The 25,070-nt window shown below is 55.4% G+C and overlaps 3 protein-coding genes and 1 non-coding gene across 5 annotated transcripts; 2 read left to right on the top strand and 2 right to left on the bottom strand.

Annotated features, from left to right (window-relative positions):
- Positions 1 to 179: 179 nt before the first annotated feature.
- Esrra (estrogen related receptor alpha) lies at positions 180 to 8,046 on the top strand. Its single transcript, XM_047517665.1, has 7 exons — positions 180 to 403; positions 1,823 to 2,159; positions 5,302 to 5,418; positions 5,578 to 5,706; positions 6,030 to 6,197; positions 6,293 to 6,562; positions 6,993 to 8,046. The coding sequence occupies exons 2-7, from the start codon at positions 1,835 to 1,837 to the stop codon at positions 7,250 to 7,252; spliced, it is 1,269 nt and encodes a 422-aa protein (XP_047373621.1). The 5' UTR covers positions 180 to 403; positions 1,823 to 1,834; the 3' UTR covers positions 7,253 to 8,046.
- Positions 7,845 to 8,992, bottom strand: Trmt112 (tRNA methyltransferase activator subunit 11-2). 2 transcript variants are annotated; one of them, XM_047517668.1, is made up of 4 exons: positions 8,764 to 8,992; positions 8,612 to 8,677; positions 8,360 to 8,449; positions 7,845 to 8,267 (listed from the first exon to the last, which is right to left on the bottom strand). In XM_047517668.1, the coding sequence occupies exons 1-4, from the start codon at positions 8,839 to 8,841 to the stop codon at positions 8,160 to 8,162; spliced, it is 342 nt and encodes a 113-aa protein (XP_047373624.1). In that variant the 5' UTR covers positions 8,842 to 8,992; the 3' UTR covers positions 7,845 to 8,159. The 2 variants fall into 2 exon arrangements, with proteins under 2 accessions (XP_047373624.1, XP_047373623.1); XM_047517667.1 differs by having other exon boundaries at positions 8,576 to 8,677; positions 8,764 to 8,920.
- Positions 8,993 to 9,444: 452 nt separating this feature from the next.
- Positions 9,445 to 12,211, top strand: Prdx5 (peroxiredoxin 5). The gene is made up of 6 exons (XM_047517666.1): positions 9,445 to 9,709; positions 10,827 to 10,961; positions 11,377 to 11,508; positions 11,591 to 11,629; positions 11,759 to 11,820; positions 11,924 to 12,211. The coding sequence occupies exons 1-6, from the start codon at positions 9,536 to 9,538 to the stop codon at positions 12,027 to 12,029; spliced, it is 648 nt and encodes a 215-aa protein (XP_047373622.1). The 5' UTR covers positions 9,445 to 9,535; the 3' UTR covers positions 12,030 to 12,211.
- Positions 12,212 to 15,751: 3,540 nt separating this feature from the next.
- LOC124960842 (small nucleolar RNA SNORA40) lies at positions 15,752 to 15,877 on the bottom strand. Its single transcript, XR_007104165.1, has one exon. It is a non-coding gene; the product is annotated as a small nucleolar RNA SNORA40 (small nucleolar RNA).
- Between the last annotated feature and the right edge of the window lie 9,193 nt (positions 15,878 to 25,070).

Here is a 25,070-nt window from a genome sequence, read left to right as displayed (position 1 = left end):
GCGTACGCATGTGCGCCGCTGAGGTTCGGTGGTGGGGCGAGACCTTTGTGAAAGCCCGCCCACTGGCTCTGCCAGCTCCGCCCCGACTCCTCCCGGCACGCAGGCGCTGCCCGCCTCACTTGTCTGATTAGCATAGGGCGCCGGGCCCCGCCCCCTATTTTGCATGCGCGCGGCCGGCCCCGCCCCCGCTGTCAGCTGGAGGAAGCCGAGTAGGAAGCGGCCGCGATGTCCTTTTGTGTCCTACAAGCAGCCAGCGGCGCCGCCGAGTGAGGGGACGCGGCGCGGCGGGGCGGCGCGGCCCGAGGAGGAGGCGGAGGAGTGGCCGCCCGCGGCCCCCGGCTTACCCCGGCGTTCCGGGCCTCTCGGCCCCCATGCCTGCCCGCCCGCCCTGCCGGAGCCCCAGGTCCGGGGGCGAAGGGGAGCGCTGCTGCGGGGGTGGGCGGGCGGGGCGCGGGGGCCATGTGCGAGCGCGGCAGGGAGGCGGGCGGGGGGCGGGCTCCAGGCGGGTGCCGGCTCCGGTGCCGGCCCTGTTCACGACCCGGACCTGGTCGAGAGCTAGACCGGGGTCAGGGTCTGGACGGGATCCGGCGTTCGGGTCCTGGTGGGCTCTCCTGGGTCAGGGTCTGTCTCTGATTTGGGCTGCTGATCTTGGGCCCGGTCAGTCTTGGGCCTCGGATCCAGCCCCAGGGCAGGGTTCAGTCCGGCACTTGGAGCATGCCGAAGTCCCTGGGGCGGGCTGGAGTGGAAGATGGGGAGGGTTCTGTCAGAGAAGGGGCTCTGAAGACCACGTGGGGGCGCTCGAAGGGGCCTTGGGCCACCCTCTTCTCTGGGTCAAAGGTCATCGCATCGGCGGGGGAGAACTTCTTCCTCCTTGGCTCTTCTCATTTACTTCCTGATAACCTGATAGAGGCTCCCCGCGGGCGGAGGGGGAGGGGAGACTATCAACTTTAGGCAACTTCCCATAGGTGTGCGCAGGTTTGAGGGGGGCGGGGCGGCCCGAGAGGTGGCGGACTCTGCGGCAGCGGGAGTGTAAGAGTGAGTGTGCAGGCCTGGGGTGCAAGGAGGTGGAGCCGGCCTGACTCTGTGGCTGGGACTGGGCATGCTGGGGCAGGAAGGGGGCGGTGTGTCAGGGGTGTTCTTTCTCACAAGTCTGTACCTGCGTGTGTGATGTGGGTACCTGGTGTGTGTGTGATATCAGTCTTGGGTGTGAGTTTGTGTAGTGTGCCCTTTGGGAAGAGTATGAGAATGAGTGAGGACTGGGGTTTGGGAAGGGCCATGTGTGAGTGAAAGTCCCCAGCAGAGAAAGCATGTGTGGGCTTGTGGTGACACCTGAGAACCCAGGTGAGAGTGTGAACATACATCCACTGCCTTTGGGCTTGTGTGCATCAGTGTGCTCTCTTGAATAGAGAAAAACCAGATGAGGGGAGCTCACTGAGGCCCCACCAACATCTGGAGAAAATTGGGTGGCGGTGTCCCTCTTCTGGCTGTGAACTGGGGTTGGGGGGTTGACTGTTGCCTTGGGTCTGAGGTTACCCTGCCCCCTGACCTAGGTGGGAGTAGGGCTTTCCAAGCCTCTTCTAGGTTCCCAAGAGGGAGACCTGCTGTCAGTTACTGGTCCTGGAGGCTCTGGAGACTCCGTCCCCATGGCAACTGCTGGGGGGCCTCTTAATGGGCAACCCTTCCTTGGACTCTGCCCACCTCCCTCCCCCTGGCTGAGCCTGGAAGTCTGGCCCAGGCCCAGGGTTAGGCAACCCATGTGGCAGGGTGTCTCCCCATCCCCCATCCTTGTGCCTTTTTGTGACCTGACGGTATCTCACTGCAGGTGACCAGCGCCATGTCCAGCCAGGTGGTGGGCATTGAGCCTCTCTACATCAAGGCAGAGCCAGCCAGTCCTGACAGTCCAAAGGGTTCCTCAGAGACCGAGACTGAACCCCCCGTGACCCTGGCTCCTGGTCCAGCTCCTGCCCGCTGCGTCCCAGGGCACAAGGAGGAGGAGGATGGGGAGGGGGCTGGGCCTGGTGAGCAGGGCAGTGGGAAGCTGGTGCTCAGCTCCCTGCCCAAACGCCTCTGTCTGGTCTGTGGGGACGTGGCCTCCGGCTACCACTACGGTGTGGCATCCTGTGAGGCCTGCAAAGCTTTCTTCAAGAGGACCATCCAGGGTGAGCCCCCACCCCGCTTCTGTGTGCTTTGCCCTTTGCCCTGGCCTGGCACCTCCCAACTGGTTCACTGCTAGGTGCAGTAGGCCCTGAACCTGCCAGACACTGAGGTTGGCAGTCTGGCGGTACTCCCCTTAAAGGTGAAATCAAGGCAGCAGTGTGTGTAGATGGACTGGGATAGGATGGCGGAGCACACCACCTGGGTTTCTGGGTGCTGAGGCCCAGCATCTTCAACAGTGGCTCCAAAAAATTCCAAGGCATCCTCTCCCTGTTCTGAAACCAAGGAAACTTGGTTCCTGCTTCAGGCAGCTGCTGACCTCTCCCCAACATAGAACGTACCCCCCTTTTCTCAATTTTCCCGAAGCAGCACCAGTGCAAAGTAGATTTTTATAGATATCTGAGAGAGGCCACATCATATTTTAGCACCTGACTTTAAAACTCTTAGGGGGTGAGGGGTGTGGCTCAGTGGTAGAGCACTTGCCTAGCAAATGAGAGACCCTGGGTTTCATCTCCAGTACTGGGGGGGAAAAATCACTATCACCATAAAAACACTGTTAGGCATTTAAAAGTCATTGGTTTCGTGGGGCATGGTGGCACATGCCTGTAATCCCAGTTACTCAGGAGGCTGAGACAGGAGGATTGTAAGTTTGAGACCAGCCTCTACAACTTGGTGAGATCTTGTCTCAAAATAAAAATTGGAAGTACTGGGGTTATAGCTCAGTGGTAAAGTGTCCCTTGGTTCAATCCCCAGTTTAAAAAAATAAAAAAAGTCAGTTTTTTTCCTCACTTAGGAAAGCATATAAAAATTCAAAAGGCTGGTGGTATATAGCTCAGTGGTTGAATACCTGTCTAGAGTGTGCAGAGACCTGGGTTCAAGTCCCAGCATGGGGGCAGGGGGACAGGAATCCAGGGGTAAGATACTGATGTAAGCATCACCTGGGAGGGGCTTGCTAATTAAGTTTCTATGTGACTTATGTGTTCGTTGGTGACAGTGGGGCTGTATTAGGCGCCCGGACCTTTTGCTTTTTTTCCATCTGCCCATAGCAACCCTCCAAGGTGTCAGGGTTGTCATAGCTGAGGCCTACAGAGGTTTTTGAAGCTTTGCTCAAGTCTCACAGGTAGAAAATGACGGAACCAAGAGTTGATGTAGGTCCAGAGCTGAGCTCTTCAATGCCAGACTGCTGCCTCTACTTATTAGTAATAACTGGACTTTGGACCACTGATTGTGCCATTCCAGTGAGCTTGCACAGGGCCAAAACATACTTGTCTAAAACTTGGTGCTCTCTGCTGACTCTGGGGACCAGTGAGTGAGGCAGCAGACCTAGGTCCAGAAGTCACCTGGAACCTTTTATACTAACTGTGGACAAATCTATAGATCATGGTCACTTACTGAGCACTTCAGTGCTGTGAATTATGCTAAATGTTTTACTTGGATTCTCTTCTCTAATTCTTACAACTTGCCTTTACAACAGATACTATCTTTTTTCTTTGGCGCTGGGCATGGAACCCAGGCTCTCCTATACCTAAGTATGTGCACTTAGCATTGAGCTACACCCCCAACCCCAAGTGTGAGTTTTTTCCATGCCAATTTGATAGCTGGAAAAACTTGAACTGAGGGTTCCAGGTGTTAGATCTGGGACTTGCCCAAGGTCACACAGTTGGTAAGGGGTAGCATTGGGCTAGACCCAAGGTGGACCCCGGAACACTTTGTTCTTCACAGAACAGTATTCCAGGTCCTGGGACCAATGGAACAATGACTTGCCCAGAACTGCCCTGTACGCCCGTGGTGCGTGTTGGAGGGCCAGGAGCAGGAAATGAGTGAGAGGCCCGCCTGGGTCTGGGGCTCCAGGGCCTGCCTGAGGACAGGTCCGGAGCCAGGTGCAGCCCTCACAGGGTGGAGAGGAATTGCACTGTGACATACTCTAGTGGCCTGTTGGCTGGTGGTTACTCATCTGTGGTGGCCCTGCGAGACTGGGAGAGCCACAAGCTGCCAGCACCTTCTGTTAGCACTGGGGACATTCGAGTCCTGGTGGAACTGACACTGAAGCAGGGTAAATAGGCAGCTCTGTAGCATCTGAGGTGGCACCAAGAGGCTGGAAGTGGCTGCAGCGTGGATTTGCGTTCTCCTAAGCTGGTAGGGAGCAGAGATGTGGAGGCCAGGGAGGCTGTGTGCTCTTAGGACCGGAGCCTGAGGCAATCCCTGTGCAGGCCATGGGTGCACTTGGGTTTGAGCAGAGGAGGGACAGGAGCTGACACAGGTCTAACGGGATCCCTCAGGCATCAAGCAAGAGACCAGTGAGGTGAGGTGACAGTGACTGGTGTCAAGGGTGGAAAACCAGTTGCTGGGGGCAGGAGTTGGATCCTGGATGGATAAGGTCAAGTCCCCAGGGACTTGCCAAAAGGTGGGATGTGAGTGCAAGGGGAGCTGAGGATGCTGCCCAGGCTCCTGTTTGAGCACCCAGATGAATGCAGTTGCAGACTAGGGGCCACCGGGGGCCACCTGGGACATGTTGGGTTTGAGAAGCCTCCTAGACATGCAGGATGTCCACCAGGTGGCTGGATTTGAGTCTAGAGCTCAGGGCAGGTGCAGCCAGAGATCCAAATCTAAAAGCCCCACGACAGGAGTGAGTGAGGATGAGGGAAGCCAGCCCTGGGTGTTCAGTGGAAGGAGCTGGGGGACAGGCACAGAAACCACAATGCGACCAGAGAGGCGGGACGGAGGACAGGGTGGAGTCCCAGAAGCAAAGGTGGCATTCAGCTGCTTCTAGGACTGAGAATCCATCCATGGTGCTGGATGCTCCACTTAGGCAAGTGAGAACCGAGAACTGACCATTGAATTGAGCAGCCTAGTGGTCAGAGTGACCCTTGATGAGCGCAGATGAGAGCAGTGTGGCCCAGAGGTGTGACCTGACCAGGGGCTTGGAGCAGAGGCAGCCCAACTGCCTATGCCCAGCCCTTCCATTGCCCCAGCAGGGCCCCCCAGTGGCAGTGTGCTTCCCTGCCCCGCTCATGGCATCCTGCTCTCCCCTTTCCTCCCCGTACCCCCAGACCTGTGCTTGCCCCGGGTGAGTGAGGGCTCTCCTGTCCGCTGGGCCCCCTGCTGGCCCTGGGAGGCCGCCACTGGAGCCCTGCCTCTTCCTGGCAGGAAGCATCGAGTACAGCTGTCCAGCTTCCAACGAGTGTGAGATCACCAAGCGGAGACGCAAGGCCTGCCAGGCCTGCCGCTTCACCAAGTGCCTGCGGGTGGGCATGCTCAAGGAGGGTGAGCGCTGGGCAGCGGCTGGGCGAGGCGGGGGGGTTGGGCCCCAAGGGCTGGGGCTGGGGGCAAGCCCTGGGAAGCTGCAGCGAATGGGCTGGGGAGGACGGCTGTGAGACAAGCCTGCCTCAGCCCCATGGATGCAACCCCGTCCTACAACTCAAGGGGTGCGCCTGGACCGCGTCCGAGGTGGGCGACAGAAATACAAGCGACGGCCAGAGGTGGACCCGCTGCCCTTCCCAGGCCCCTTTCCTGCTGGCCCTCTGGCAGTAGCTGGAGGCCCCCGGAAGACAGGTGAGAGTGCAGAGGGACCCTAGGGCTCTGCGGCAGGGTTGCCCCCAGGGCAGCATCGTGGGTGCTGGACCCGTTTCACCCCCACCCATTCATGTCCTCATTTCCCCAAGGAATACTTGTAAGGTGACTTTTCATGTGTCAGGAACCAAGTAACGTAGCAGGTCGGGGGGAGGGTTAATCTCAGCCCATCCAGAGACGGCTCACCTGGGGAGGTGGTGAGGCATCTGGCCCCAGGGGCACTGCCTAGGTAGATGGTAGTCCAAGGGGCCCCGAGGCCTGCTGGACGGGAGTGCTTCTGGCTAGCTCTCCACCTGTCCCTGCAGCCCCGGTGAATGCACTGGTATCTCACCTGCTGGTGGTGGAGCCTGAGAAGCTGTATGCCATGCCTGACCCCGCGGGCCCTGACGGACACCTCCCGGCCGTGGCTACCCTCTGCGACCTCTTCGACCGAGAGATTGTAGTCACTATCAGCTGGGCCAAGAGCATCCCAGGTAAAGGGCCCAGAAGACCTGGGACTCCCCTGAGGCCCAGCCATGTTAGGCTGGGGTCCCTTGCTCAGTCAGGCCTGCTCTCCACTGCCCCCCAGGCTTCTCATCACTGTCGCTGTCTGACCAGATGTCAGTACTGCAGAGCGTATGGATGGAGGTGCTAGTGCTGGGTGTGGCCCAGCGTTCACTACCACTGCAGGATGAACTGGCCTTTGCCGAGGACCTGGTCCTGGATGAAGAGGGAGCCCGGGCTGCTGGCCTGGGAGAGCTGGGGGCGGCCCTGCTGCAACTGGTGCGGCGGCTACAGGCCCTACGGTTGGAGCGAGAGGAGTATGTCCTGCTGAAGGCTTTGGCCCTTGCCAATTCGGGTAAGTCCAGGGCAGCACCCAACCGGAATCTCCATAAGGCCCTTCAGCTGTTAACTCCGTGATGGTGGCACAGTCCCATTTTGCAGATAAGGAAAACTGAGGCTTAGGGAAGACCAATGACTTATTCAAAGTCACAAAGCAAGCCAAGGGCAGGTCCTGAACTGCACACAAGATTTTGAGCCCTAGTGCCCTGCTAACCTGGAAAGGTAAAGAGTTTAGTGGGAGGGAAGGTGGGGAGGATAAGAGGTGGTCATAGTTGAGGGAGAAAGGGTGGCTACTGGGCAGGAGCAGTGAGTGGTGCCCCTTAGTCAGCCAATCAGCTAATCCGTTTGGCCCCTCCTTAGGCCCCATCCAGCAGTGCCCAAGGAGATGTGGGTTCTGCCTTTTCCAGAGGCAGCCCAGGCCAACAGCCCTCTCCCCATCCTTGCAGACTCGGTGCACATTGAAGATGCTGAGGCTGTGGAACAGCTGCGGGAAGCCCTGCACGAGGCCCTGCTGGAGTACGAAGCCGGCCGGGCCGGCCCTGGAGGGGGAGCTGAGAGGCGACGGGCGGGCAGGCTGCTGCTCACGCTACCACTCCTCCGCCAGACAGCGGGCAAAGTGCTGGCCCATTTCTATGGGGTGAAGCTGGAGGGCAAGGTGCCCATGCACAAGCTGTTCTTGGAGATGCTCGAGGCCATGATGGACTGAGGCAAGGGGTGGGAAGGGTGGGGGTGCTGGCAGGAACTGCCCAGCATGGGGTCAGCCCCAAGGGGGCAGAGCTGGGGTCTGGGCAGTGCCACAGCCTGCTGGCAGGGCCAGGGCAATGCCATCAGTCCCTGGGAGCAGGCCCCATGCCCTCCTCTCCCCCCTCTTAAGGGGGTGTCAGAAGCTGGGAATGTGAATGCCCAGAGTCTGGGCACAATGCTGTCCCTTGCAAGCCATAACGTGCCCCCAAGAGTGTAGAGGGGCCTTGCGGAAGCCATATGGGGGCTGCAGGGGATGTGGGAGGCAGAAGCCTGATCTCAGGGAGGGAAGGGGATGGAGGCCACAGTCTCCCAATGGGTGATGCTTTTGCTGCTGCTTAATCCAGTCCCCTCTCCAGAGCAGAGGGGTATTTGGAGAGCAAAGGCCCCTGCCCCCTTCGCTCCTCTCCTCCTCATTTGCATTGGGCATTAGTGCCCCCCCTTGAAGCAATAACTCCAAGTAGGCTCCAGCCCCTGGACCCCTGGGGTGGCCAGGGCCCCCCATCAGCTCCCACCCAGCCTCCTCAGGGGGTGGGGAGAGCACTGCCTCTATGCCCTGCAGAGCAATAACACTATATTTATTTTTGGGTTTGGCCAGGGAGGCGCAGGGACATGGGGCAAGCCAGGGCCCAGAGCCTTTGGCTGTACAGAGACTCTATTTTAATGTATATTTGCTGCAAAGAGAAACCGCTTTTGGTTTTGAACCTTTAATGAGAAAAAAAAAAAAAAAAAAAAAAGATATACTATGGAGCTCGAAAACACTGGTCAGTGTGTCATTGGGTCAAGGGCTGGGGCTACACACTGCAGAACTAGCAAAATATATATCAACAAAGATACACACGGTCACAAAAGGCAAAACTGGTGCCTGGCAGCTAAGTCTCGGTTTCCTCGTCATTCAGCAGCATGTTGGGGATCCCGCGGCTGATGGGGAACAGACGTCCAGACTCCGGGCATTGCAGGGTGCCCTCCAGCACGTCCACCTGTGGAAGGGTGGGGCAGGGCTCAGCACTGGCAGCCTTAGGGCTCGAGGCGAGGCGAGAGGCTGGGGAAGCAGCTGAGGGTCGCTTCTCACCTCCAGCAGCACGTGGTGCATCTTTCTCAGAAACGTCTCGTCGTTCTCGTAGCCCTCGATCGGCTCTTTGGGGACCTCCACCAGGTGCAACTGCGGGCGAGAGGTCTAAATCGTCCCTGGGCGTGAAACCCTCCCCACGCGCGGCCGGACGCAGGGCTGCGGGCGGTGCGGGGTCGCCCCCCTCCCGAGGCAGGGACCGCGGGGACCGGTGCTCACGGTGTCCGCCGCCTCCAGAAGCGCCGCCCACTCCACCTTGGGTATCATCCGCGCCACGAAGTCGGGGTTGAACTCCACGGGGTTGATTCGGACTTCGGTGGCCTGGGGGCGGGGAGGTCTAGTGAGGCCGGGACCCGACCCGGGTTTCTCCATCCCTCAGGGGTAGGGGCGAGACCCCAGGCCGGTACCTGGAGGCGCAGGGGGAAGCCACGAGGCCCCACCCCCCGCACATGTGAGCTCAGTAGATTGTGGGTGAGCAGCTTCATGTTGCCGTACGCGATCTTCCACTCCGGAACCGGAAAGAGGCCGCTCCGAGCTAACGTCACTTCCGGGGTCGCTCGGCCTTTTGTACTATTGGACGGCTGGAAGACCGGAAGTAGCGAACTTGCTGCAGCTTCTCGTGCTGGCCGGAGCAGAAGTACGTAAAAGATTTGGCCCGGTCACGCGGTGCTACCGGAAGCGACTCGGCGGGAAGTTGGCTGCGGCGCACGTTGAACTCCGCTAGCCACAAATCATGTAACATGCAAATCAGATGTAAAGCAGCTGCAATGCAGAGACCCTCGTTGAGTGTAACAAACATGTTTGAGACCTCTACAGGACCCTGACAACATCGTTCCCCGCACCTTACTTTCCGTTAAGGGAAGGAAACACTGCTTCATCAGTAAATTGGGCCCATTAAACAGCGGTAGCTCTTCCATGCATGCAAATTAGCTGCGTGGTCGCTGAGTGCCCCGCCCCATGTATAATGCGTCACGGCCCAGCCCCTGTCCCAGGGCGCCACTCCACGCGCCAGCGCTCACGCCTGCGCAGTAGAGGCGGCCTCCGGGGAGGTGCGACCGAGGCCCCGCCTCTTGCAGGGCCCCACCTCTTGCAGGGCCCCGGGGTCGCGTAGGCTTCAGGCCCCGCCTCATGTGAAGTCCCGGGCAGGTGGGCGGGACGGCCGCGGTCCTTAGGGCGGGCATGGGGCTGGCGGACTTATTCGTGCTGGGACGCAGAGCTTGCTCGGTACTCGCCAGTGCGGCCGCTACTGAGTCCGCGGCGGCGGCAGCAAGACAGCGGCTGGAAGGAGGAGGGTGGGCGCGTGGAGGGGTCCGCAGTTTCAGCAGCACCGCCGCAGCCATGGCCCCAATCAAGGTGACCGTTGGCCCTTTTCCCCATCTCCTCAGGTCCGATCCCAGTCCCGCCGCCGGGGGTGTCGCCGTCTCTCCTGCCTTTTGCACCCTCTCCCCGCTTTCTCGAGGACCCTCCTGCGGTCTGTCCTTCTCATCCCCTCTGCAAGACCCCTCGCCTGCCCCGTCGTTTTTTCCAGTTAGGAACCTTGATTCAGTCTCCTGAGCCCTCCCCTTGTAATCCTTCACATCCACTGCGCGACACCCAGTGACAGGTCCCGATCGTTTTCAGGGGGTTGAACACCATGGCATTCCCCCACCTCCTTCCATCTTTGCGGCTGGGCCCCTTTTCAACCTCTACGTGTCCTCCACGCCCCCTGCCCCACGCTTTTGTCAGAGTGCTGGGCTCCACTTCCACCCCATCTTCTGGAAGAGCTGTGGTCCCTTGGAGCCCAGCGATGTCTTCTTGATTCTGCCTCCTCCCCTCCATGGCAGATTCCTACCCTTCTCAGCCTTTCACTCATCTTCTGGAATCCACCAAACTCCTCTGGCCTGTCCCCCTTCTCCAACTCTCTGCGGAGACTCCCTCCACCTTCTATTTCATCCTACTTGAACCTCTGGGCTCCTCAGACTCTAGCCAACTTCCGAATTTCTCCTTTGCCTCCTCTAGCTCTAGGTAGCCCTCACCCAGCCCCGTTGGAGAGCCCTTCTTCTTCTCTGTCTCCTTGGGTGTGGAGGCTGGACATCTCTCCCAATTTTCCCACCCCTCTTTGTCTTGAACTAGTGACCAGGCTTCTCCCTTCCTGTTGTCAGGACTTCCTCACCCCACCCTTATCCCACCCCTACCCCACCTTTATTCCATTCCTTTCCTTGAACGTAGGCTGCTCCTTTTCACAGTATTGCGACATTTAGGAAGGACTTGCTTTCCTTTGTTGTCACCAACGGCCATTAAGCAGAGCAGGGCCACCTGGAAACCAGGAGGATGTTGGGTAACCAGGTGGTATGGGGGAGGGGACAGAGAGTGATGCCTGTATTTTCTGAACTAGCTGATTGCCAGCAGCTATCAGGCTCTGCATTCCCTTTGGCCCTGCTTTGCTGCCCCTCCCCCACCACGCCTTTTACCTTGGAGTCCTTCTCTCCAGGTGGGAGATGCTCTCCCCTCTGTGGAGGTGTTTGAAGGGGAGCCTGGGAACAAGGTGAACCTGGCGGAGCTGTTCAAGGGCAAGAAGGGTATATTGTTCGGAGTCCCTGGGGCATTTACCCCTGGCTGTTCTAAGGTGAGACCCTCCTCTTCCAAGGGTCTGGAAGTGGGATCTCGGATTGTTCCTAAGTCTTCTCTGTTGTCCCGAGGCAGTTTGCAACAAGAGTGTGTAAATGATGCCACAGCTGAAAAGGCATTTCTGTGCATTCAGAAAATGAGCAGGGGCTGGGGAAAGTACTCTGCAAGGCGCTTGGGACTCAGGCAGATAGGATGGACATAGTTATGCCCATGGGAAGTTTGTGGTCTTGACCACAGAATATTTGGGGCTGCGCTTCCTAGTGGCGTTGGCAAAAAGAAAATAGATCAGTTCACACAGTTGTCCTTGCCTGGTCCAAGATGCTGGGTCAGGGCGGGGAGGAGCCTGGAGGTAAAGAGGGGGCCGGGGCCTGCTTGCCACAGTCCCTTCGATGACCCTTTGTTTCCCTTCTTAGACGCACCTGCCTGGCTTTGTGGAGCAGGCTGGGGCGCTAAAGGCCAAGGGGGTGCAGGTGGTGGCATGTCTGAGTGTGAACGATGTCTTTGTGACTGGAGAGTGGGGACGAGCCCACAAGGCAGAAGGCAAGGTAAGATGTGGAGGCTGGCAGGGGTCTGGGCCAGGCCAGGTAGGAGGTTTTTCTTGTGACCTTTACTTTCCTGTCCCCTCAGGTTCGGCTCCTGGCTGACCCCACTGGGGCCTTTGGGAAGGTGAGTGCATCCCCCATCCCACCCTCCCGGGCCGTTTCTATGCAGGGCCTTGAGGCAGGACTTGGAGGTGTGGGGAGCAGCGTGGGCCTGACTGGGGTTCCTAATACATTTCCCTGTCTTTCCTCGTAGGAGACAGATTTATTACTAGATGATTCCTTGGTGCCCCTTTTTGGGAATCACCGGCTCAAGAGGTAAAAGTGGGAGAGTTCTCCCGGGGCTTCCCTGGAGCCCTGGCCCCTGCCCCTCCTGTCTCCAGGTGGGCTGATGCAGCTGGCTGGCCCCTCTTTCTGGCAGGTTCTCCATGGTGATAGAGGATGGCAGGGTGAAGGCCCTTAACGTGGAACCGGACGGCACAGGCCTCACCTGCAGCCTGGCCCCCAACATCCTCTCGCAGCTTTGAGGCGCTGACATGGACACGCTCCCTCTGCCCTCTCCTGTCGCCTGCGCTTGAACACTTCAGGCTCAGGGCTGGGGTTGTGGCTCAGAGGTGGGGCACTCGCCTAGCTCATGTGAGGTACTGGGTTTGATCCTCAGCACCGCAGAAAAATAAAATAAAGGTATTGAGTCCATCTACAACTTAAAAATAATAATTAAAAAAGAAAAAACACTTCTGACTCAAGTCTGTCTCCTTGATGTGCAGTCGCCGATCTGCTGAGGGTGGGGCCTCTTTTTTTAGTCACAGTCGAACTGAGGCTGCAAGGACCCAGCTGAAGGCGAGAGTGTGGTTGGGGCAGGGAAGGCCTCTTTATTTGCTCATTTTTAATATTATTTTTTGAGTACGGGCCTTGCACGTGCTCAGCAAGCACCATGCCTCTGAGTTCCATCCCAGCCCAGGGAGTGCCCCCTGAAGCCCTCTTCCTGGGTGCTCAGAGAGCCAGTCTAGGGTGGGGAGAGGCACAGCTGTCCACGCACAGGGGGAACGTCCCCAGCAGACGCAAGCTTGGCACCATACCCTGACCAGTGTGTGTGCTGGGGTGTTGACTGATTTAATTGATTCCAGAAATTCCACTGTAGGAACCTTGGCTCCAGGCTTGTACACCAGGGTGACTCCAGCCCCTTCTGAAGTACCTCAGTCCCAGGAAGGACCCCAGGCACTTGGGACAGTTTCCTGGCTGAAGGGCCCTTTCAGTGAAGAGAGCCTTTTCAGTCAGGAGGCTTCCTGGGGGAGGAGACTGTAGTTGGGGCCTGACCAGTGGTGGGCAGGTGACAGGCCACGAGTCGGTCCCCAGCAGGGTTTGGGGCTAGGGCCGGTGCAGGCCCTGCTCTTGGGCCTTATGTTGCTAGGTGCGGTGTGGTGTGGACTTTGCCCTAAGCCTCTTAGGCAGTCTGGATTTGAGCTGGGTGGTTGGCAGGCTGGCCATGTGCTCTTGTCGCCTGCAGTGAGCTCCAGCTAGTCTCTAGAGCAGGCCATGCTCTGGGAGGTCGGAGAGGGTCAGGGAAAGGCCTGGCTTAGAGGAAATGACCCTAGTGGTGGCAGGAATGAAGGAGAACAGCCTGGGGTAAGGTGGAGGGGTGGGACAGTCCTAGGCTAGCACCCAGCAGCAAGGTGGGCGGGGCTGCTGGGACAGGATGCCAGGGCAGGCAGTGGGGCCTAGAAGCTGGTAAGAGGCCTGCCTCGCCCTGGGGGCACCTCCGGCCATTGGAAGTTTCTGAATAGCCCTGGGAGCTGGAGGTGGGGGAGGCACCAGCTGGGCATTGAAGGGAGGATCCACTATCAGAGTGACATGGGGGAGGGGCTTGTGTATGCTGGGACCACTGGCAGCAATGCAGAGGCTGTGGGGCGGGCCGGGGCTCTCAGTAGGAGGACGCCAGCCACCTTGCATGGGGTCCCAGGTGCTCATCCTGCCGGTGCCACGCCATCCTCCTCCCTGGGGTTCTCTCCCCAGCTTGCAACCCCAGGTCTTGGTGGGGGCAGGGCAGAGGCTGACCCTCTGTTTCCCCTGGAAACCTGCCTCCACCCCTCTCCTTCCTTTTGCTACATTCTGGGCCACAGTGCCTGGAGGAAGACCCTTCCTTTCCTGGGTGCCATGTCTCTCTCTCTTTTGGTACTGTAGCATTAAAGCGTTTCAAATGTGTGCAGCTGCTGAATTTGGTAGGTCAGATTCAATAGACAATAAAGACACCCTCTTTATACGAATTAGCACTTATTTTAGTAATAAAATGGAAGCAAGAGCAAAAGTGATAGGTGAGAGAGAAAAAACATCATCAGATTCAGGGACACCAACACATGAAGTCACGTAGTCCACGGGTGAGACTCTTCAGTCTTATTCCTAGTGGGGTTCCTTAAATACAAGTTAGGACAGAGATAGCTCCCATCTAACCACCTGCAGGACCTAGTGATCCCCTCAAAGACACTTCACCCCGACAAAGACTGGCCAGATCCCTGAAGGGAGGGAGTGACAGCCCTGAGATGGGTGGATGACTGGGTTCCAGGAGTGAACCAAAACCAGGAGAAGACAGCACGCTACATGTTCCAACAAGGATGTCCTGAGGTCCCGGCAGGCGCATGCACAGGGAAGATCTTTAATATTTTCCTTAGCCCTTAGGTACTGGGGATGGAACCCAGAGGCACATTACCACTGAGTCACATCCCCGGCCCTTTTATTTTTTATTTTGAGACAGGGGCTTGCTAAGTTGCATGGGGTCTTGCTAAGTTGCTAAGGCTGGCCTTGAACTTGTGATCTTCCTGCCTCGACCTCTGGAGGCATTGGGAGTGCGGGCGAGTGCCACCAGAGCCAGTGATGCCATGTCTCTTAATCTTTTCTGTGCAAAAGAGGGAACCCAGGCTTGGGGCCTCCTGTGAGCCTCGGCGTCTGCAGCGGTAAATGGGGGTGGTGAGCAAAAGCCCGCCCCACCAGCTGGGCACCCTGTGCCCTTCTCTGCAACTCGGTGGCATTCTGGCAGCTCCCGCCACCAGGGGAAGCCCAATCTCCATTTCTGTCATTCTAGCCACCTCTGCTTCCTCCACTCGGGTTTTATCTGGGCTGGTTGGGGCCCAGCAAGGCCTCAGAGGAAGTGTACTCACCAGGGTCTTTTGCCACTGGGTGGCCCCTAGGGACAATGTGGTAGGGACTGGGTGTGGGTGGAGGTGGAGCTTTGACCTGGGTGGCCCTAGCTGCTGAATGTTCTCTCCCTCAGCTTCCTGGGGTGGTGGGTGGCCAGTGGGGATGGATTCAGCCCTGGAAGTTGCTCCAGGCCCTACAGGGCCTGAGATTAAATAGCACCTGGCAAAAGAATCCTGCCAATGCAGAGTCTGGTCTCCAGGGTAGACGACCAAGCTTCAGAGGAGGGCTTGGAAGGCCTGGGCTGCACCTGGCAGAGGCGGGAAGGTGTCCCTTCCCCCACTTTTGATGGCCAAAGGACCAACATTACAACAACAACAAAAAGAGAGAACAAGCCAGGTGTGGCGCATGCCTGAAATTCCAGTGACTCAGGAGGCCGAGGCAGGAGGATCACAAGTCTGAGGTCAGTCCCGGCAATTTAGCAAGGCCCTAAGCAACTCAGTGAGACCCTGTCTCAAAATTAAAAAAGGAGTGGGATGTAGCGCAATGGTAGAGCGCCCCTGGGCTGGATCCCCAGTACCACGAATAAACAACTGAACAACTTAACCTGGCACATCCGCCAGTACATTCTGCAGCCAGCTTCTGCTACAACAGGGCGGCTGAGACTGGTAATCATAAGGAGTGGAGATTTATTTCTACAGTTCTGGAAACTGGGGAGTCCAAGGCCCAGGAGCTACATCTGGGTAGAGCCTTTAGCTGAAAACTGGAATATTGAATCAATATAGTTGAGATCTCTCTCTCATGACCTTGTTTTAAAAAAAATTTTTTTAGTTGTTGATGGACCTTTATTTTATTTTTATTTATTTATTTGTATACAGTGCTGAGGATGAAACCCAGAGCCTCACACATGCCAGGCAAGCAGCTCTACCACTGAACCACAACCCCAGCCCCACCTTTGGTTTTTGATTATCAACTCATTAGCCTTAAAACCAACCTCTTTTTTTTTTTTTTTTTTTTTTTGTGATGCTGGGACTTGAACCCAGGGCACTCTACCAACGGCCCCAAACCAACCTTTTTAGTTACAATTCTCCCATCACTTTAAGCTGTCTTCTATATAATATTCCTTCCTGCTTACATGTATCAAAACTCATTCTGAACAATGACTTCTGGCTTGCAAAAGAGGATTTTTTTTTTGCACCTGTCTATAAGTCTTCCTCCACAAGTAAAACAAAAATACACAAGTGCTACATTATTTTGTTCTTTGATCACAGTTGCTGGCTTCTCACTCCCTCCCCACCCAAGGCAGCCATAGAAACTAGAATTTCTCTTCCCTAAGGCAGGACACAGAAATGCTGATCTTCACCTTTCTGTCTTGGAGCTGGCCATAAAGAAATTCTCTGATTTACTTTTGTCTGATAGTAGGTCATAAGACCCTCCTCATTCCAGAGGGGTCTTGCCCATATCCTGAAGGGCAAGGTGCTGAGAGTCCGGATGGACAGGCCTTGCTGGCTCCCTCACCCAGGGACGAGCATTAGAACTTACCCTTTCTGTTCAATCACATTCTAACACGGCTGTGGTGCTTCAGTCATGCCGTGCGATGGAGTCTCCAAAGTACCCCAGAAGGACAGGGTCCGAGAGCCTCCTAGAGCGTGGTTTTCTGGAGGATGGCACATGGAGGCCTCGCAGCCTCCAGGCCCGTTCTGCCTCCTGCTCTGCGTCTCTTCATCTGTATCCTTTATAATAATCTTTTTTTTTTTTTTTCTTGCAGTGCTGGGGATGGAACTCTGGGCCCTGTGCACACTGGGTAAGTGCTCCACCACTGAGCTGTATCTCCAGCCTGGTAATATTCTTTATTTTCTATTTTTATTATTTTTTAAAAATATTTTTATTAGTTATTGATGATCCTTTATTTATTTTCCTGTGGTGCTGAGAATCAAACCCAGCGCCTCACACATGCTAGGCAAGTGCTCCACCACTGAGCCACGACCCCAGTCCCTGTAATATTCTTTTTAGTAAACCAATAAACAGGGGCTAGGCCTCAGTGGTAGATCGCTTGCTAGCATGTGTGAGGCACCGGGCTCCATCCTCAGCACATAAACCCAGGCATGGTGGTGCATGACTGTAATCCCTGCAGCTCAGACAGCTGAGGCAGGAGGATCTCGAGTTCAAAGCCAGCCTCAGCAAGAGCGAGGTGCTAAGCAACTCAGTGAGACCCTGTCTCTAAATAAAATACAAAATAGGGCTGGGGATGTGGCTCAGTGGTCAAGTGCTCCTAAGTTTAACCTTGGGTCCTCCCCAAAATAAAATAAAATAAAATAAAATAAAATAAAGGTATGCTGTCCATCTACAATTACCAAAAAGAAAAATTTATAAAAGATAAAATAAACCAGTAAACATAAATAAGCATTATCCTGAGTTCTGTGAGTTGCTTGAGCAAATTAATTGGACCAGAGGAGGTGGTGGGATCCCCAATTTATACCCAGTCGGGCAGAAGCACAGGTAAAATGAGCTGGGGCTTGCACTGGCATCTGGAGTTGGGGGACGGGCCCAGGGACTGAGCCCCAACCTGTGGGATCTCATGCTTTCTCCAGGGAGAGAGTGTCAAAGCTGAACTGGGTTGGAGTATCCCTGCTGGTGTCCACTGCCTTGGAATGGATCACTTGGCTGTGGGTAATCCCCTCCCCAAGATCTGGTGTCAAACATCTGTGTTGATTTCAGTGGTGTGACAGCAGAGGAAAACAAGACACTTTGTCCCCCCCAACACACAATGAGAGAGCAACAACAATAGCTAATCATAAAATGGAAAAATCATAACCATATACTGTACAGTTATAAAATCTAGCATCACAACTCTGGTACTTTGGGGCCATTATTAAGTGAACTAAGAACTATTTGCGCGGGGCTGGGGAGATAGCTCAGTCGGTAGAGTGCTTGCCTTGTAAGCACAAGGCCCTGGGTTCGATCCCCAGCAACCCCCCCCCCCCAAAAAAAAAGAACTATTCGCGCATGAGCGCCGTGACACTGTGATAGCTCCTCTGGTAACCAGGACAGCATCTTAGTCACTGACAGAAGGGCAGCTCATACCACGTGGATAAGCTAGATGGGATGGAGCAGGACAGGGTTTCATTATGCTCCTCAGGATGGTGCACAACTTAAAACACAGGAATTGCTCATCTCTGGAATTTTCCATTTCATATTTCCAAACCGTGACCGATGACCGAAGCTGTAGAAAGTGAAACCCTGGATAAGGGGCCTGCAGGGTGTCTCTCCCACTCACATCTCATGGGATGTAGCCTGGTCACGTGGTGGCTGCACGGAGATGCCAGCCTTGTTCCAGGGCGCCATATGGGTAACTGAAAGGCCCGGTTCCGTGACTAGGCAGAGAGGGAGGAGGGTATTGGGCGAACAGGAAGCAGTGTGGGCTACTCTGGTCATCTCTGAGAAGAGGACCTTTGGGGACTCCATGGCCTCCTGTGCGATGGTCCCTGCTAGTCCCATGGACCTTGGAGGAGACATGTCCTCAGCTGTCCCTCCACTTCCTTGCTACCTCCCCAGTGACCCTTCTCCATTCCCTTCAACCTTGGTCTCCACGGCACCCCGATTCCCCGGCTCTGGGTCCTCACGTCTCCCAGACAATATTCACCACCTACTTGGGATCCCCTCACCCTCTTCTGCCTGAATCACTCTAATCTTCAAGGCCCTGAGTCACCCTGTTTTGAAAGGACAACAGCCCTCATTTCTAGTTCCTTCTCTTAGTCATGTGGGGACTGGGCTAACTTTATCAAAGATGGATTTTTCAAATTAACATATTCATATTTCATCAACTTCATCCTTTAAAAGTGTACAGTTCAAGGGCTGGGGATACAGCTCAGTTGGTAGAGTGCTTGCCTGTCAAGCACAAGGCCCTGGGTTCAATCCCCAGCACGGAAAAAAAAAAAGACAAAACAAATGTATATATAGTGTACAGTTCACATTGGCCCTGCGGCACACCCCCGTAATCCCAGGGCTCAGGAGGCTGAGGCAGGAGGATCACAAGTTCAAAGCCAGCCTCAGCAACTTAGTGAGGCCCTAAGCAACTTAGTGAGACCCTGTCTCAAACATAAAAAGGGTTGGGGATGTGGCTTAGTGATCAAACACCCCTGAAGTCAATCAAAGGTACAAAAAAATAAAAAATAAAAAGAGGTGTACAGTTCTGTGGTTTGTATTTTTTATTTGTTTTTTGGTACCTAGGATTGAACCCAGGGATGCTTTACCTCTGAGCCACATCCCCAGCCCTTTTTGTTTTTTACTTTGAGACAGGATCTCACTGAGTCGCTCACTAAGTTGCTGAGGCTGGCTTTGAACTTGAGATCCTCCTGCCTCAGCCTCCAAGTTGCTGGGATTATAGGTGTGCACTGCTGAGTGGTTTTTAGTATATTCACCACGCTGCGTAACCATCGGCATACAAATCCACACGACAATCCATAGGAGGTGGACTTTTAGCTTCAGGGACTTCTCCCAAAATGAGACTGCCTTTCTCTCCTGAGCATCACGATCCTTCCGGGTTATGAGAGCCATGTTCAGATGTTTGGGGAGTCTACTTTCTCGACACTGTGGTCCCTCACGGTCACACAGGGTGTCTTCCTTCAGCAGCTGTTTGCTGGGAGTCATCTCAGTGTGCGGCACTATGCTGGGCCCCCGGGACACAGCAGCGAGTCTGCCAGGTGTGGAATCTGCAGGCGCCATATTGGAAGGGTGTTCCAGGAGATGGGAACAGCCTAGACTAAGGCCTAGAGGTGAGGAGGATGAGGGTGGTCTAGGCTGAGCCACAGCAAAAACAGAAATGGGAATCTTGCCCACAAGTCATAGCTCAGCTGGATCCTCTGGGTGGACATGGGCGTCTCCAGTGTTCGGTGAGAGGCAGCTTCAGACACATTTCTATTTTTGTTTCCTGTTGGGCTCCTTCCTCAGGGTGTGTTCCCAGATGCCAGAGTGGTAGGTCTAAGGGCTTGGGCCATTTTATTGGTTTCTGGAAATTCTGAGGCTCTCTCCACATAGAATGCCAACCCCTTTTACCATCTGGATTTATTTTTTCTAGCTCAAGGGACATTTAACTTGGAGCTGAATTTAATGCGTATGTTTCTAATTACGAGGGTGGCTGACAACCTTGGGGGCTTGACCCTGGGCTTCATCTCGCTGGCCCAAGGGCCTGGGTCCCAGGCTTGGTCTCCCACCACACAGCGGTGGCAGTGGAGCTGGCTTGGGGAACCCTCAGAGCTGGGGACTTGCTTTACCCTCTCCTGCCCGACTTGCCCCTCCCCCTCTGAACTTCACTTTTTTGTTTGTTTTGTTTTTTGCACAGGGTGTAACTATGTTGCTCGGGCTGGTCTTGAACTCCTGGACTCAGGTCTCTTCCCGCTCACCCTCTCCAGTGGCTGGGACTCTGGGCATGTGCCCTTGTATGGGACCTCACTTTTTTTCTGTTCTGGGGATTGAACCCAGGGGGAGCTTTGCCACTGAGCCACATCCCTAGCTCCAGGCCACCCACCATTTTTTTTTTTATTATTATTTTTTTTTATTTTAAGACAGGGTATTTGCCCCTGTTGGCCTTGAACCTGTTGTCCCCCTATCTCAGCCTCTTGTGTCCCTGGGACTACACGCAGTGCACCACTGACCTAGCTGGGCCATGCTTTTTTTTTTAAGTGTCTGTAATAGGAATTCACTTGTTCAAAATGATTAATTTGGTGACCTTCTGTCTCCTGGCTTCACGCTTTCTGGCTCTGTGACCTTAAGCAAGTGGTTCAGCCTCTCTGAACATTATTTTCTTCTAGCGGAGTGGGACTAACAGTAGGGAGCCCAGTGCTCAGAGTGGAACTGGACATAGGTGAACGGTTGGCAATTGGTGACCCTCCAGGGAGGCACTGCGGTCAGGGTGAGCCCAGGTCAGCTTCTACTTCAGTGGGGAGTAGGTGAAGCAAACATGGAGCTGAGGGCCTGGACAGAGGGAGCCAGCTGTGCAGGGCCTTTGTGAGAAAGGGAACTTGAGCAAGACCAGTGGGAAGGTGCGAGGGGAAGTCGGAACCAGCCTGTTGTGGTGGCGGGGGAGGATGAGTCCAGTTCTCTCCAGGGCCTCAGAGGCTGCATCCTAGCCTTGCTGGAAGTTCGGGGCAGGTGTCCCAGGAGCGTGGGGTGCTCGGGGGAGAGCAGGACGGCAGACCCTTACCTGCCAGTCAGAGCAGCTGTGGCCGCTGGCAAGGCTGGGCTGCACCTCTTGCTCTGGGGTCCAGGCCCTCCAGGCTGCACTCCCGGTCTTGGGCACCTGGGAGGGACGGCACAGATGGCCCAGGACCTGCCCTCCTGCCTCTGGCTTCCCGTGGCCTCCTCCCACCTGGGCGGCCTCCAGGGCCAGGCTTCTGGGTGTTTCTGCCCTGGTCCAGCTCCATCTGCACACTTCGCACCACCACACGGGGGAATGACCCCTTCTCCAAGACGTGCGTGGGGCGGAGGGAGGCCCTACCCAGGGGGCCAGGTGCCCAGTGGACCCTGGGCTTCGTTTTGCTTTAGAGTTTGAACTCGGGCCCTGAACCATCTGGTTAGAGAGCCGAGCTGCAGCCAGGCTGCTGGGATGCCAGACCGGGCTCCGGGCTGCGTCAGGCAGGGAGGAAAGCCTCACTGTGAGTCAACCCTGGTAGGCCCTGGCCTCTGGCTGGACCTGCCTCCACCTGCCCGGAACCCAGCATTCTCCTGCTTCTGGGCTTTGGGGCTGGACCAGGCTATCTAGAAAACTCAGGACCGGAAGAGACCGGGGTGGCGGGCTCCTTGCTGCCCCTGCCCCCGTGGTAGAGGCTGGGCCTGAGAGAGGAGGCCACAGTTCATCTGTCTGTCTGTCACTCTCTGCTGCTTGCCCACCTCCTGGGCTCCCATGTTGGACAGCAGTGTGCACAGACCCCTCTTAAACGGCCAGAAAAACACGGTGTAGACATGCATGGGGATTTCACGTAGGACCTCGTTAATTTGCGTAATTGCTTTGGAAGTGGGGTTTGAACCCAGAGGCACTTTACCACTGAGACAGCCCCAGCCTTTTTCAAATTTTGAGACAGGATCTCACTAAGTTGCCCAGGCTGGCCTTGAACTTGTGATCCTCCTGCTTCAGCCTCCCAAGTCGCTGGGGCTACAGGCATGGGCCACCAGGCCCGGCTAATTTGTATAATTTTAATGATCAATTAAAAAATAAGTTTAATGGGGCTGGAGATGGGGTTGAGTGGGGGAGTGCCCGCCTGGCATGTGCGAGGCCCTGGTTCGGCCCCAGCACCACAGGAGAAGAAAAAAGGAGAGATTGCGAAACTCATCATGAAGAAAGGAAGGCGTGTACCACCTGTGGTCACAACCACCTCTTGCCAGCTCACTGTGTCCTCAGGAAGGACACAGAAAATGCTGCCAGTGGTTGTCTCTGGCTGTGGGGGCGGGGATGGGGAGGACACTTGAGTTTTTCTCTATAACTTTTTATTTTTTGGTCCTGGGGATGGAACCCTGGGCACTCGACCCCTGAGCCACATCCCCAGACCTTTTTTGTTATCGAGCTTTCAACTCAGGATCCTCCTGCCTCAGCCTCCCAAGCTGCTGGGAGGACAGCTGCGTGCCACCACGCCTGACGTGTTTGGATCAAGTGCACGTATCTGAAAGTGTTTGAAGGAAAAACCTGACCAAAGGTGGGAACCCTGGAGCCTCTCATGAGGCTCAGAATCCCAGGATCCCAACATGAGCAGACTGGGGCGCCCCAGCCTCCCCTTCTCCCCTCAGCCTCCCCTGCCCCAATCAACCAAGTCAGAGAATAAGGTGGAGGTGCAGCCAGGCTTGTCTGGAGAGGCGGATGTGAGAGTGATCTGTGACACGGGCCCTGCCTCTGAGGCCTGGGGAAGAACATGACTCAGAGCCATCGAGCAGGGCAGGGAACCTCCCTGTGCCACAGCGGGGGAGCCCCAGGCATCACGCCTGGGTGGCCCTGGAGGTCCGCTGGGCTGACATAGCACAGGAGCTCTAAGGAACTCTTGGGTGGAGCCCTTGGGGGATTCAAATTGGAGCAAGATTCACAGAGGGTCAAATCGGCAGGACCCTGGGTATTATTAATATGAAGGATGCCAACACCTGTAATCCCAGCAGCTGGGGAGGCTGAGGCAGGAGGATGGTAAATTCCAGGCCAGCCTCAGCAACTTAGCGAGGCCCTAAGCAGCTTAGCAAGACCCTGTCTCTAAGTAAAATATAGAAAGGGTTGGGGATGTGGCTCAGTGGTAAAGCACCTCTGATTTTAATTTCCAATACCAAAAAACAAAGCTCCCTGGGCTGGGGCTGGGGCTCAGTGGTCGAGTACTTGCCTAGCATGTGCCAGGCACTGGGTTTAATCCTTGGCACCACATAAAATAAATAAAATAAAGGTATGGTGTCTATCTACAACTTAAAACAAACAAACAAACAAACAAAAAAACTAAAAAAACTGATGACAATGACCAGTCAGGGACCATTTAATGAATGGTTGGGCTGGGCACTAGGGCCTTGAGTCCTTGAAACTCCCTCAGAAGATTATCCCCATTTCCAGATGCTTTTTGAGAGTTCACCAGAAGCGCTTCTCTCCCAACAATCCTGCTGGATTTCCTGTTGCCTGGTCAACCCAGCTCAACCTGGTCACTGTGACCCTCACTCTTTGCACTCTGGCCCCACCGTCTCCTCTCAGCTGCTTCTGCCACTTAACAGCAGTGTGACCTTAGGCAAGTTTCTTAACCTCTCTGTGCCTTGGTGTCTTCCTCTGTAAAGTGGAAAGAACCTTATTTCAAAGACTACTCCAGAGCAACTAAATTAATAAGCGTAAAGTACTTATAGCCATGTCTGGCTTGTGGTAAGCCTGTGCTTGCTATGATCACTGTTATAATCACCCCATATTTCACCAACTATAAGATGTCATTCATTGTAAAATATGTCACTGACAAAAAAAAAAAATGCCACCAGTTAACTATGTCACACGTCTCTTTCATCACTTAAATTTTTATTTTATATTTCCCGAAAGAGCTCTGCTTGACTTAGATGTACATTCTTCTTATATGTAATAATGATGCACACATAAAAAGGATAACAGAATTAAAATGAATTGGTTCCTGGGTTCAGAAAACTCTTTGGCATTTAGCGCCGGCTCCGGGAATCACGTCTGGGGTGAGAGTCATCGGGCCTGTGCGCTCCCCTGGCCACCTCCTCCTCCGAGCCATAGAGGACACTAGAGAGAGCAGCACTCCTTCCAGCAACCCATAAAACAGCCGAGCGGCAACTTTACACATGCAGAACAAGCAGGCATCTGCAGGGACCCTGGGAGAACTGCGTGGAGCCGGCCCCCTTCCCCTGGCTGCTCCCGCCATCTGGACCCCAGGTTACGGCAGTGCAGGCCTCTGGGGGTCTCTTCCAAGCTGCTGACACCCCGCTCCAGGCGCTTTTGAAGTGTGGGCCTGTGCCCTTAATGACAGCAATGTCAGGGTCAGCCAACCACGGTACCGCACTTCCTGTGAGAGGTAAAATGTCCTGGCATGCACGCAACCTGGGTGATTTCTGATCTTACAGTGGTCCCGCCTCCCAGCTGCCTCAGAGCCCTGGTGCATTCTGTTCCAGCTGCCTGGAATACGCCCCAGCTTTACCCAGTTCACCCAGTCATGCCAATCTCATGCCTGCTCTGCCATGCCTTCCCTGACCACGCCACTAGCGTCACGTCCACTCTGCTTCAAAGCCCTTAGTATGACTGCAATGTTACATTTTGAGTGTGTGATTCTGGGGGCAGCTGAGTCCCCATTGTCCTGTTCATCCCCTGGAACTGGGACTGCGTGGCTCTTTATATCCCAGCATCCAGCACAGTGTCTAGCCCTGAGAGGGTGAGGGAAAGAATGACTGGAGGCCACACAGTGAGCAGGGGGACCGGAGTGTCCTCTTGGCCTCTTTATCTCTGAGGCACGTACCACTGTTCTCAGGACAGTGTGGCTTTTCTCTAGGGGCCTGTCCAGCCTGCTTGTTTTATAGATGGGAGACAGGCCTGGCCAGTTGTGGTCATTTGCCGACAGTGCTGTCTCAGTCCAGTGTACATAGAGTATGGGGTGGGACGGGGATGGAAGAGGGGTGCCCACTCCCGCCGGGAGCTGAGTGAGGCTTTTGGGAGGAGGCGGTGTCTGAACCAGGTGGCAGCATTTGGCAGATGGTCTGGGGAAAGCTAAGAAACATCAGGAAGGAAGGAGGAGGTCCTAATGAATGAAGCCCGGCATAGCAGAGGACACCAAGGCAAAGCCCCGAGTCCCTTGATGGTCCTGGAGGTGCCAGGCTGAGGTTGTCCTCTCTGCACAAGTTAGACCCAGAGACGTACTGTTGACAGGAGCCAGGAGCACTGTGGGTCTTCCCCTGGCTAACCTGGGGGCCAGCCCTGGCCGAGGTGCTGG

The sequence above is a fragment of the Sciurus carolinensis genome, chromosome 11, assembly GCF_902686445.1.
Source record: "Sciurus carolinensis chromosome 11, mSciCar1.2, whole genome shotgun sequence".
In the NCBI taxonomy this organism is placed as follows: domain Eukaryota; kingdom Metazoa; phylum Chordata; class Mammalia; order Rodentia; family Sciuridae; genus Sciurus; species Sciurus carolinensis.
The sequence above is the reverse complement of the archived record's forward strand: the minus strand, read 5'-3'. Positions and strand labels throughout refer to the sequence as shown.